General features: G+C 40.9%; 1 protein-coding gene across 2 annotated transcripts in view; it reads left to right on the top strand.

Annotated features, from left to right (window-relative positions):
• FMO2 (flavin containing dimethylaniline monoxygenase 2) overlaps nt 1-13,397 on the top strand; it is a 44,340-nt gene that overhangs the window by 22,576 nt on the left and 8,367 nt on the right. For both annotated transcript variants that reach the window (XM_070385309.1, XM_070385310.1), the window contains exons 3-6: nt 619-807; nt 4,894-5,056; nt 8,619-8,761; nt 12,552-12,751. In XM_070385309.1, coding sequence (XP_070241410.1) covers nt 619-807; nt 4,894-5,056; nt 8,619-8,761; nt 12,552-12,751 — 695 coding nt within the window. The remainder of the gene's footprint in view (nt 1-618; nt 808-4,893; nt 5,057-8,618; nt 8,762-12,551; nt 12,752-13,397) is intronic.

Here is a 13,397-nt window from a genome sequence, read left to right as displayed (position 1 = left end):
GCCAACTCCTGGAGTTTACTCAAATTCATGTCCATTGAGTCGGTGATGCCATCCAACCATCTCATCCTCCGTCATCCCCTTCTCCTCCTGTCTTCAATTTTGCCCAGCATCAGGGTCTTTTCCAGTGAGTTAGTTCTTCACATCAGGTGGCCAAAGTATTGGAGTTTCAGCTTCAGCATCAGTTGTCACAATGATTGACACTAAACAGGTAGAGATCTGGGAAGCTAATTACTGATGCATTCTTTAGCAATGTAAGAATGGCACATACACAGCTCCTCATCCACCAGACATTTCAGTCATACTGCAGCAATGAAAGGGGCTTCCCAGTTGGCTCAGTGGTAAAGAATCCACCTGCCAAGGAGAGGTAGGTTCAATCCCTGGGTTGGAAAGATCCCCTGAAGAAGAAAATGGCAACCCATTCCAGTATTCTCACCTGGGAAATCCCATAGACAGAGTAGCCTGGCTGGTTACAGTCCATGGGGTCACAAAAGAGTTGAACATGACTAAACAACAGCAGCAATGAAAGAGCTTCCAATCACGCAGGGGTTACATGTGGAAGGTGAGCAGGAAATCGAGGGATTTCTTTAATACCTTATTACCACTCCTTTATTTCATTAGGAAAATGTTGAAGATGGCCGAGCAAGTATCTATCAATCTGTCATCAGCAACACCAGCAAAGAAATGTCCTGTTTCAGTGACTTTCCAATGCCTGAAGATTTTCCAAACTTCCTGCACAATTCTAAACTCCTGGAATACTTCAGAATCTTTGCCAAGAAGTTTGATCTACTAAAGTATATTCAGTTCCAGGTATTGTATTTTGGGTAGGGGGGAGGGAAATAGCACGATAGAAAACTCAAGAAGTAATGTCATCACCTGTGATACTATAGGCTATATGCATAAACAGAAGAAAAACATTTGTCAAAATTAAGGCTTGAATGATATTGACAGTGAAACTGCATTTAAATTAGTATCTATAACCACTGAAGACGACTAGCCTCATTTCCTTTGAAAGGGTATATGAAAATAAAAGTTATGTTGTTTTATTTTCTTACCTTCTCCATAGAAATGGATTATCTTAGAAAATGGATTAGATAAACCCACAGCTCCCCATTCATCTCAGAACCCTATAGAAACCATTTTTGTTAATTTTTGATGTATTGTTTAGCAACATAAGAATGGCCAGATACTTCTGAAATGCAATTATAACTACCTTTCCCTTGTTTCCTCAAAAACAAATAATCAACAAGAAAAAAACAATATCCTCATTAACCATCCTGAAGTTGTATCAATAACCTACACTCTGAAAACTAGTAACTGTGTTGAGGAAATAAATTATAGCTCTGAATAAATATTGGTAGAACTTATTTTTTAACATATTTCATTTTCTCAGTAATTTTTGTTTTACTATAGATTTGTATTACATTAATTTGTAATAATTGATTTGGTGGACATAAACATATGCAAATACCATGAAAACGTTTCAGTCTATCTAATACAGAGTTCCCCCAGTTGCTTCTTCTCTTGTTTATCGTTTTATTGATGTTGTTTCTGGAGGTTGGAGAGGGGTTAAGAAAACTCACTCCCATTTATTGGTCTCTGAAGCGGTATAAGCCATAAGATGCAAGAACTCAATTCAAACTATAAAAGGACATGTCCAGACTAAGTTCAGTATCAATACGGTGACCGCCCAGGAATGGGAAACCACCAGGTTGCCTGAGAAGGACTGAACTGGCTCAGGTCAGTTACATTTCTAATAACCTCCCCAGTGACAGTGAAGATTGGCCCTTGAACCACATTTTCTATAGCCAAGAATGTGGAGTACTTTAGTGAATATATTATCAGTTCAGTTCAGTTCAGTCGCTCAGTCATGTCCAACTCTTTGCAACCCCAGGAATCGCAGCACGCCAGGCCTCCCTGTCCATCACCAACTCCCGGAGTTCACCCAAACTCATGTCCATCGAGTCAGTGATGCCATCCAGCCATCTCACCCTCTGTCGTCCCCTTCTTCTCCTGCCCCCAATCCCTCCCAGCACCAGGGTCTTTTCCAATGAGTCAACTCTTCGCATGAGGTGGCCAAACTATTGGAGTTTCAGCTTTAGCATCTGTCCTTCCAATGAACACCCAGGGCTGATCTTTAGAATGGACTTGTTGTATCTCCTTGCAATCCAAGGGACTCTCAAGAGTCTTCTCCAACACCACAGTTCAAAAGCATCAATTCTTTGGCACTCAGCTTTCTTCACAGTCCAACTCTCACATCCATACATGACCACTGGAAAAACCATAGCCTTGACTAGACAGACCTTTGTTGGCAAAGTAATGTCTCTGCTTTTGAATATGCTATCTAGGTTGGTCATAACTTTCCTTCCAAGGAGTAAACGTCTTTTAATTTCATGGCTGCAGTCACCATCTGCAGGGATTTTGGAGCCCAAAACAATAAAGTCTAACACTATTTCCCCATTTGCCATGAAGTGATGGGACCAGATGCCATGATCTTCGTTTTCTGAATGTTGAGCTTTAAGCCAACTTTTTCACTCTCCTCTTTCACTTTCATCAAGAAGCTTTTTAGTTCCTCTCACTTTCTGCCATAAGGGTGGTGTCATCTGCATATCTGAGGTTATTGATATTTCTCCCGGCAATCTTGATCCCAGCTTGTGCTTCTTCCAGCCCAGCATTTCTCATGATGTACTCTGCATATAGGTTAAATAAGCAGGGTGACAATAAACAGCCTTGATGTACTCCTTTTCCTATTTGGAACCAGTCTGTGGTTCCATGTCCAGTTCTAACTATTGCTTCCTGACCTGCATATAGTTTTCTCAAGAGGCGGGTCAGGTGGTCTGGTATTCCCATCTCTTGAAGAATGTTCCACAGTTTATTGTGATTCACACAGTCAAAGGCTTTGGCATAGGCAATAAAGCAGAAATAGATGTTTTTCTGGAACTCTCTTGCTTTTTTGATGATCCAGCAGATGTTGGCAATTTGACCACTGGTTCCTCTGTGTTTTCTAAAACCAGCTTGAACATCTAAAAGTTCACGGTTCACGTACTGCTGAAGCCTGGCTTGGAGAATTTTGAGCATTACTTTACTAGTGTGTGAGATGAGTGCAATTGTGCAGTAGTTTGTGCATTCTTTGGCATCGCCTTTCTTTGGGATTAGAATGAAAACTGACCTTTCCCAGCCCTGTGGCCACTGCTGAGTTTTCCAAATATGCTGGCATATTGAGTGCAGCACTTTCACAGCATCATCTTTCAGGATTTGAAATAGCTCAACTGGAACTTCATCACCTCCATTAGCTTTGTTTGTAGTGATGCTTTCTAAGGCCCACTTGACTTCACATTCCAGGATGTCTAGCTCTAGGTGAGTGATCACACCATTGTGATTATCTTGGTTGTGAAGATCTTTTTTGTACAGTTCTTCTGTGTATTCTTGCCACCTCTTCTTAATATCTTCTGCTTCTGTTAGGTCCAAATTTGAAATCTTTCAACTGAAAATACCCAGACATTTTGTAGCCTTTTCACAACATTCCACATACATTTTTTAAAACTGTAAAAGCTTCAAAATTGCCAACACAGCATTTTGAAAAATATCTGAAATTTTGAAAAGCATGTAAAAGGGGCTCAAACACTTGCCAGCAAGAGGGATGCATGCCATTCATCTGGGAGAAACTCTTCACTTCCTTTGACATTGCTTCTTAAATACAGCAAACACAACATTTATATACACTTTCAAAAATCCATAAACCTCCACACAGCAAACAACATTTACAAAAAGTCAATAAACCAGTAAATTATTTAATCCAAATGAGAGTATGAAATGTATTGCTAGCAAGACATTTTAAAAATAATAAATATGACAAGCCACAACTACTGAGCCCACATGCTGTAACTACTGAAGCCCACGCTCCTAGAGCCTATGCTCTGCAAGAGAAGCCCACACACTACATTAAAAAAAAAAAAATGAGTGGATATGAACAGACAATTCACAAAGCAAGAAATGTTGTGCAAATGTAACAATAAATATTACCAAAAAAAAATTCGCACTCACTAGTAAACAACAATATGCAAAATAAAGGATATGATGCAGACTTCCTTGGTGGCACAGTGGATAAGAATCCCTCTGCCAATGCAGGGACACAGGTTTGATCCCTGGTCCAAGATGATTCCATATGCCACAGAGCAACTAAGCCCATCCACCACAATTACTGAGCCTGTGTGTTGCAAATACTGAGCCTATGTGCCGCAGCTACTGAAGCTCTCATGCCCTAGAGACCATCCTCAGCAACAAGAGAAGCCACCTCAACGTGAAGCCCATGCACCACAATGAAGAGTAACCCCCACTCTCCACAATGAGAGAAAGCCTGTGAGTAGCAATGAAGACCCAGTGCAACCAAACATAAATTAATTTTTTTTTCAAAAAGCACATGATGCCTTTAATAAAATAAATAGGAACAACTCACCATTCATGGAGTGCTGTCACGGTGCCAGGCACTATTCATGGAATATCTTCTCTAACACTGAGTCTGCAAGAGGTCAACACAAAAGTTTTGTGATAAATGCTGACTGTGTGATCACTTGAATGATGAACACGTATTTTGTATCTTGCCCAGAGTTTTGCCGTGATTTTCTAAGTCTCTCTCCTTATTCAGTCCTTAACGCTGGTTCCCACTGCTAAGTCAGGCCTCTCACACAAAGCAATACATCCTTGGTAGCATGTGCCATGGAAGAAGCAGCAGGGCGCACTTAGCTGTCTTTGCCTTAAGTGGCTTGAAATGGCTTCAAATGGAATCTCAATGGAGCCAGACATTGCACTCTACCCTTACCCACTCCTGGGCACTGGATAAGGCCCCTTTTATGCCAGAGTAATTCTCGATGATGCCTTCTCTGTGTTTGATTCCAGACAACCGTCCTCAGTGTGAAAAAACACCCAGATTTTGCATCCTCTGGCCAGTGGGTGGTTGTTACCAAGAACAATGGCAAGGAGCAAAGCGCTGTCTTTGACGGAGTCATGGTCTGCAGCGGCCATCACATCCTTCCTCATCTCCCACTGGAGTCATTTCCAGGTGAGGCCTGTGCAGAGCCCCAGCTTTTGGGAGTAGGTGTCCAGGTATTTAATGTTCAGGCTGGATTGACAGCAAAACTGGCTAGCTACTGCAACTCAGCATAATATTAAAATCAGGATAGAGCCAGAAACATGAAAGACTCCAAATACCATCTTTGTTTCTTTTGAGCCCTTCAGGTCTTCATTATTAGAGTTCAGCCAAAGTTCAGCCTCCCCCAAAGTTACTAAATGTTACTCAGAATTTCAGAGAATTTTCAACCAAGTTGGTTTTCTGTTGGAGAGATGCTTTCAGCCATATACCTTACCTTACGACAGGGAAGCCTGGTGTGCTGCAGTCCATGGGGTTGCAAAGAGTCGGACAGGACTGAGAGGCTGAACAATAACAAAAGCTTACCCTGACCTTTTTCTATCCTGCCAAACACTTGTGACTTTGTTTCATTTTGGGGACTTCCACAGAGCCATCCCCACAGCCAGAGTTACTGGGGGTAGTTTCTGGACATCAGTGCTCCTATAGGATAGTGATGGATGCGAGGAGTACAGGGGAAGATGGCCCCTCCCAGGCCTCTCCCTAAGAGAGCACACTTCCTTCCCAAGGCCTTTAGGAAAACATTTAATAGGGTGGTTCAGTCCAAGCCCCACATTACTCAAACCACCTGAGGAGCTTTTAAAGTTCAAATGACCTTCAAAGATTCAACTGGTCTAGGGTAGGCCTAGGTCAATTACTTGTTCAAGTGATTTTCAATATGCAACCCGGACTGAGGCTTCCTGATCTAAAGCAATGGAACTTTCCAACAGAATCACCTGGAGGACTTTTAAAACCACAACTTTCTAGCCTCCATCCCTAGCATTTCCAGCTCTGTAGGTCTAGGCTGAGAATTTGCATCTCTAACAAGTTCTCCGGTGACGCTAATACTGCTGGCCAAGGGACCAACACTTTGAGAACTCATATGATCTAAAGGAGAAGGAAATAGCAACCACTCCAGTATTCTTACCCGTAAAATTCCATGGACAGAGGAGCCTGGCAGACTACAGTCCATGGAGCTGCAGAGTCGTAGGTGACTGAAGCAGCTGAGCACATGATCTAAAGGCTCTTTCAGGCAACCCATCATCAAAGACAAGTACTTTAATAAGGTCCTGTTTTCCTGGGAAAAGACACAGATGTTTATCTTCAAAAAGGCCTGTCCATGGAAGCAATCTAGATGTCCATCGACAGATGAATGGATAAAGAAGCTGTAGCACATTCATACAATGGAATATTACTCAGCCATAAAAGTGAACACATTTGAGTCAGTTCTAATGAGGTGGATGAACTTAGAGTCTGTTATACAGAGTGAAGTCAGAAAGAGAAAAACAAATAAATAGTATATTAATACAAATACATGGAATCTAGAAAGATGGTGCTGATGAACCTATTTTCAGGGCAGCAATGGAGACATAGACATAGAGAACAGACTTGTTGATATGGGTTGGGGCGGGGGAAGGAGAGGGTGGAACGAATGGAGAGAGGAACATGGAAACATATACACTACCATATGCAAAATAGATAGGCAGTGAGAATTTACTGTATGACTCAGGGAACTCAAACTGGGGCTCTGTGACAACCTAGAGGGGTGAGATGGGAGGCAGGTTCAAGAGAGAGAGAACAAATGTATACCTATGGCTGATTCATATTGATGTATTGAAGAAATCAACACAATATTGCAAAGCAATTATCCTTCTGCTGCTGCTGCTGCTAAGTCACTTCAGTCGTGTCCAACTCTATGCACCCCCATAGACAGCAGCCTACCAGGCTCCCCTATCCCTGGGATTCTCCAGGAAAGAGTACTAGAGTGGATTGCCATTGCCTTCTCCAAATTATCCTTCAATTAAAAACAAAATTTTTTTAAAAGGCTCTCCAAAGAAGACATACAGATGGCTTACAAACACATGAAAAGATGCTCAACATTGCTCATTATTAAAGAAATGCAAATCAAAACCACAAAGAGGTATCACCTCACACTGGTTAGAATGGCCATCATCAAAAAGTCTACAACAATAAATGCTGGACAGGGTGTGAAGAAAAGGAAATGGTCTTGCACTGTTGGAGGGAATGTAAATTGATACAGCTGGTATGGAAGACAGTATGGAGATTCCTTAAAAACCTAGGAATAAAATCACCATATGACCCAGCAATCCCAGCCCTAGACATATACCCTGAAGAAACCAGGGTTGCAAAAGCCACATGTATCCCATTGTTCATTGCAGCACTGTTTACAACAGCTAGAACATGGAAGCAACCTAGATGCCCATTGACAGATGAATGAACCAAGAAGTTGTGGTACGTATACACAGTGGAATGTTACTCAGCCATAAAAAGGAATGCATTTGAATTAGTTCTGATGACGTGGATGAACCTAGAACCTATTATACAGAATGAAGTGAATCAGAAAAAGAAAGATAAATATCATATTATAACACACATATACGGAAACTAGAAAGATGGTTTTGAAGAATTCATTTACAGGGCAGCAATGGAGAAACAGATATAGAGAATGGACTTATAGACATGGGGAGATGGGAGGAGAGGGTGAGATGTAAAGAAAGAGTAACATGGAAACTTACATTACCATATGTAAAATAGGTACCCAATGGGAATTTGCTGTATGGCTCAGGAAATTCAAACAGGAGCTCTGTATCAACCTAGAGGGGTGGGATGGGGAGGGAGATGGGAGGGAGGTTTTAAAGGGAGAGGATATATGTATACTTATGGCTGATTCATGTTGAGGTTTGACAGAAAACAACAAAATTCTGTAATCCTTCAGTAAAAAAATTAATTAAAAAGGCTCATCCAGTAAGTTGCTGACTTACTGCAATGTGGAAACTATCCTTTGCCTTAAATGTGCCTTGTTTTTAGTTTATTTTAGTTTTTATTTGCTTTTGCAAAATAAGAAAGATGAATATTATTCCAATTATTATGCAATTACAATAATAGCACTTAATACTATGTTTAAGAAACATTTAAAAGAATATATGCTATGTGATATTGAAGTATCATTGTATAGTCCAAAATAGGATAATGGATGGCTGGAAATCAATACCTGACTCTGCTCTGTTTATCAAAACCATCTGTCCTCTAGTAAATACCTAAGCTGCAACCTCTGAAATCAACTTTTTTGGTGCTGAGCTATAGGCTTGGGCTTCCCTGGTGGTTCAGATGGTAAAGAATCCACCTACAATGCAAGAGACCTGGATTCAGTCCCTGTGTTGGGAAGATCCCTTGGTGGAGGAAATGGCTACCTACTCCAGTATTCTGGCCTGGAGAATTCCATGGACTGTATAGTCCAGAGGTTGCAAGGAGTCAGACACGACTGAGCAACTTTCACTTCACTTCACCATATGCTTAACCTAACATTTTTTACATGCTTCATACTTTGAGTTTGCCAGTTGGCCTTAATATTGTAACTTCCCTAAGAGGGGAAATAACAAAACAAATGATTGATCCCAGAAAGGAAAAGCTGACAGTGCAGTTTTATTGAAATTAACTTGACATAGTTCATGGATTTCTCTTTTCTTCACCCCCAAAGGTATCCAGAAGTTCAAAGGCCAATATTTCCATAGCCGCCAATACAAGCACCCAGAGGGATTTGAAAAGAAACGCATTTTGGTGATTGGAATAGGAAACTCAGCCTCAGATATTGCAGTTGAGTTGTGTAAGAAGGCTGCTCAGGTAACATGCTTCCTGATTACCTTGTCTGCTAGGGGTCGGGGCCGGGGGGGAGGAGAGGAAAAGGGAAGGGCATAGTAGAAAATCACAGCCATATAACCAAGGCTCCATTACTTGAAAATTGGTTGATTAGTTGGTTGGTTGCCCAGTGTGGTATCATAGGAAATCTAGAAATCAGGAAGCCAGTCAATCTCCCAGCTTTGCCATTAATCAGCTGTGTAACCTAGAGCAAGACATTTTACTTCTCTGGACTTCTCTCTTTAGTTTGGATCAGACAACATTCAGCACAGGAGGCCTTGTTTCTACCCAGGGGCTTCTATGAGTTGACTTGCTCATCTTTGGAGGAGTGCCTTTTAGAAATTAAATGCATATTTGAATTCTATTTGAAATGTAAACAATCCATAGTTCCCAAGAATCATTTTTTTAAAAAAAGAGAGATTAAATAGACAGTAAGACTCCCGAACAAGATCATAAATATTTAGGTGCTTCCTGAGGCCTTCCGACCACTGTTATCTTTGCACCTGTTCAGGAATGACACAGCTTAGCTGCAAGCGTCAAACATTACAAGATGCAAATGATGCTGACAGAGATGGTTGGGAATAGCAGAAACTAAATCCCTTTTAGAAGGACAGGCCTAGGCAAAGATGGGAAAATAGCTTAGGTTCCTCTCCCCGCAGCAAGCCCTTTCAACATGGTCTGGATTCCAGGGGCTCTATCACTCTTACACGGGCCTCTTTACCCTGGCATCTTCTGGCTACTCAGGACTTACTGTGGCCATGTCTACCACTGCCAAAAGTGCCCTATGCTGAGACTCACACTGTCAGGACTCAGATGTTGTTGTGGTTCTTGGGCAGTCATATTTGACTCTGTGACCCCATGGAACTATAGTCCTCCAGGCTCCTCTGTCCATGGGATTTCCCAGGCAAGAACACTGGAGTGGGTTGCCATTTCCTTATCCAGGAGATCTTACTGGACCGGGAATCTAACATGCATCTCCTGCACTGGCAGGCACTGATTCATACCACTGAGCCACCAAGGAAGCTCCAGGGCTCAGATATTGAATAGCAAATGTGATAAACATACGTGGTGCTTCCCCAGGAGGTTAATGAAGGGGTTCCACTGGGACCTGTCAGAGTTACCACCCTGAGGACAGAGCAGGTCACTAACACCAGAAAGAGTTGTACTAGACACAGGAGGTCCTCACCTTATTTATGAAAGGAAACCACTTTTCATTTTTCAAAGTTTTAAGGCCTTCATGTGAAGAACAAGTAAAGAGGCAGTAACTGTAAAGGCTCGGAGAAAAGCCAGCTCAGGTCGGGGAGGTGCCAAGTTCAGTCCCCTTACTGTTTGGAAAACCTGACAAGCTTGAGGAAGGGAGTATGATGAAAGGAGCTGACCTAGCCGTCAACTAAGTGAAGCTCCATACTAGACCACTACATGTTGCAGGTCAGTGATTTGGACTTAGAACAGTTGATCCAAAGATCTTAGATTGCAAGAGTATATTTCCTCATATGGGCTTTGTCATGTAACAGCCTGTCTATCATGCTAGATTCAGTATTAAGTAAGCACCTTAGCTATATTTGTGTGCCTTCCAGCTCATTAATCTTTAAATAGTCTTTCCAACATTTATTAGATTAATAACATAATTGATCATTATGATAAAATATCTTACACAGAGTAATGCACTCTCAATCCTTCTTTGACAAGGCTTACCAGAGATTTTCTAGGAGCTGTGTAGGTAAGAGTTAGAACCAGGTGCACCTGCAAAGCTTAAAATTACAGTCTAAACTCACCTTAGTCCTGAGTGTGCCCTGCTTTTGTTAAAGGAAGTTCATGTTCATAATTATATGACTTGTTATGCCACAGTCCAACCATCCACTCAAAATGCTGTGTGATGGTGCTGAGTCATCCATACACTTTCCCACCAAAACCCAAATCTCTGGTCCTTTGCCTGAAGTATGCATCTGATCCTAAATCCTCAGACATATCACACTGATACAGCTAGTGGAGCTAGCCAAATTAGACTCCCCTGCTGCAGGTATGGTGACAGAGAAAGAAAGGGAATAAAACAGGCAGAGCTTCCAGTGTGAACATGGATTGATCCTAAGTGTGTTATTCACTCAGTCATGTCCAACTCTTTGTGACCCCATGGACTGTAGCCTACCAGGCTCCTCCGTCCATGGAATTCTCCAGGCAAGAATACTGAAGTGGATAGCCATTCTCTTCTCCAATGGATCTTCCCAATCCAGAGATCAAACCTAAGTCTCCTGCATTACAGGCAGATTCTTTACCAACTGAGCCACCATGGAAGCCCTAAAGAAGAAGGACAGATGATAAGTAATGGAAAAAGACTTCATAGAAATATTTAAGTACATTACCTAATACCTAGCCAAAGTATTGGCTAAGCCAACAAAAGGATAGCAGCAGAAACAGTCAGGATGTTAAGTATATTACTACACACACACCAACAATTCAACACCATTTTATACAAGTGCTACTCTACAAGTTAAGGAGTTGAGACCCAGAAAAATTTGCTTCCAAATTCTGGCTCACTCCAGATATGAGGCACTACATGAAACTCCTCCAGCCTAAATTTACAAAATAATAATAGCTAGCAATACCTGTCATTAGCCAAGCAACAATTTCAGTCCTTTACATGTATCATCTCCTTTAATTGGTACAATAATTCTATGAAGCAAGTACTGCTACTACCCCTATTTTATGGAGAGAGAAACAGAGACACAGAGAGGTTGAAGTAACTCACTCAAGGCAACACAGCTTGTAAGTAGTAAGGCTGGGAGTCAAACCCAGGTAGTCTGAATCCAGAGTCCTCGATCTAGAATTCACAGTCTTCAACTCTTAAGTCAATCAGTTCCTTACAAGGGAGTATTAATGTGTTTATCAAGTCCTTGTACAATAGAACTCACAGAGTTCTGGCATGTAAAAGTACTGACATGCAAAATTTTAAGAAGCAAATGAAATATGCACTTGGTCAATGGAGAAGTAACAGTAAACAAGGTAAAATACACTTGAAAAGAGATTTAAATGTACATCTTGAAAACAAGGGCAATATGAGTATACAAGGTAAGGAATACATCTGATATATACACAAACACACTACTAGATATAAAATAAAAGCCCATGTGTAAAATATATAATCAACAAGGAACTACTGTATAGCACAGGGAAATATACTCAGTACTCTCTAATAACCTATATGGGAAAAGAATCTGAAAAAGAATAAATATATGTATATATATATTAATATAACTGATTACTTCCCATATTAACTTCCATATAAAGTAATATCTATGAATAATAAAGGTTAGATTTTTAAACTCTGAGTTTTTAAAATAAATTCAAAGTTAAAAATCTGGCTTTTAGGCTGCGATCATACATATTTCCTTGGATTATAATTGTATACCTTTGCTATAAAAACAACTTGGGTTGGATAGAAAACTGAGAGGAGGGAAGACGTATTGAACCATGATGTAAAAATAGATTTGTGGGTTTTATGGTTGATTTAGCCCAGATTTTCTCAGATCTCCTTGAAGTTCTCAAGACTATGGTAGTCTTCCTCTATCAGCATAACTACCTCTGGGCACCACTTGTACAATAAAGCTGACCCAGAGCAGTGAAAACTAGAAGATCCTTCACTTTGAAGTCAATCGTCTTTAAGACAAAGCATTTCAGCCAGTTCTGGGGCCATACATGTGATATATTATCTACACAGTGGGTTCCTCCCAAAAAAGATGATGCCCTAATGTGAACTGCATTCCTTTTTGCTCACCAGGTGTTTATCAGCACCAGACATGGTTCCTGGGTCATAAGTCGTATCTCTGAAGATGGCTATCCCTGGGACTCAGTGTACCACACCCGGTTTAAAACCCAGCTCCGAAATGCCGTGCCACGAATAGTTGTAAAATGGATGATGGAAAATGGGATGAATCAATGGTTCGACCATGAAAATTATGGCCTTATCCCTCAAAACAAGTAGAGTTACTTTCCTTTTTTATGGTATACTCATTGATAATCAGGGTTGTCAGAAGGGTTTCTCTTTGAAAAGAGCCAGATCACTAACATGGTAGTTCAGACCACAACCTAACAGTATGGGTACCATATAGCTCCCAGATTTTGAATCCCAGATTCATTTTGTATGCCTTTTAAAAAGTTAATATTTGAGAAGATGAAGTATAAATATGAGTTGCTCCAGAGAGTAGAACTGGGATCGGGGGAGGACTTCCTAATACCCAGAGCTATCCAACATTGAAAAAGGCTGTTTTAAGAGATTGTGACCTTCCTTTCAGAGGGTGGGGTGGGAAAACTGATCCAAATTCTACAGGAGCCTGTTATCAAATAAAGAAAAATAAACAGCCATATTTTTTGCTTGTATTCATAAGATCAGTGATGTATATCTTGGAGATTAACAGGCAATGAATATGTTCTCAAAAGCTACCCATGGGAAGAACTCTTATGGTGTAGAGTTAGCAAAGTATAACAGGCTCCTTCCCCGCTCCCCCGCCAAAAAAAAAAGAACAGGCGAGCTTTGCAGTCTTTAAACAAATGCAATGTGGCTGCTGTATTCTGAGATCTGATATATATGCCATGCAGCCTTTTTTTTTTTTTTAAGTGGTTCTCA

The sequence above is a fragment of the Bos mutus genome, chromosome 16, assembly GCF_027580195.1.
Source record: "Bos mutus isolate GX-2022 chromosome 16, NWIPB_WYAK_1.1, whole genome shotgun sequence".
In the NCBI taxonomy this organism is placed as follows: domain Eukaryota; kingdom Metazoa; phylum Chordata; class Mammalia; order Artiodactyla; family Bovidae; genus Bos; species Bos mutus.
The sequence above is the reverse complement of the archived record's forward strand: the minus strand, read 5'-3'. Positions and strand labels throughout refer to the sequence as shown.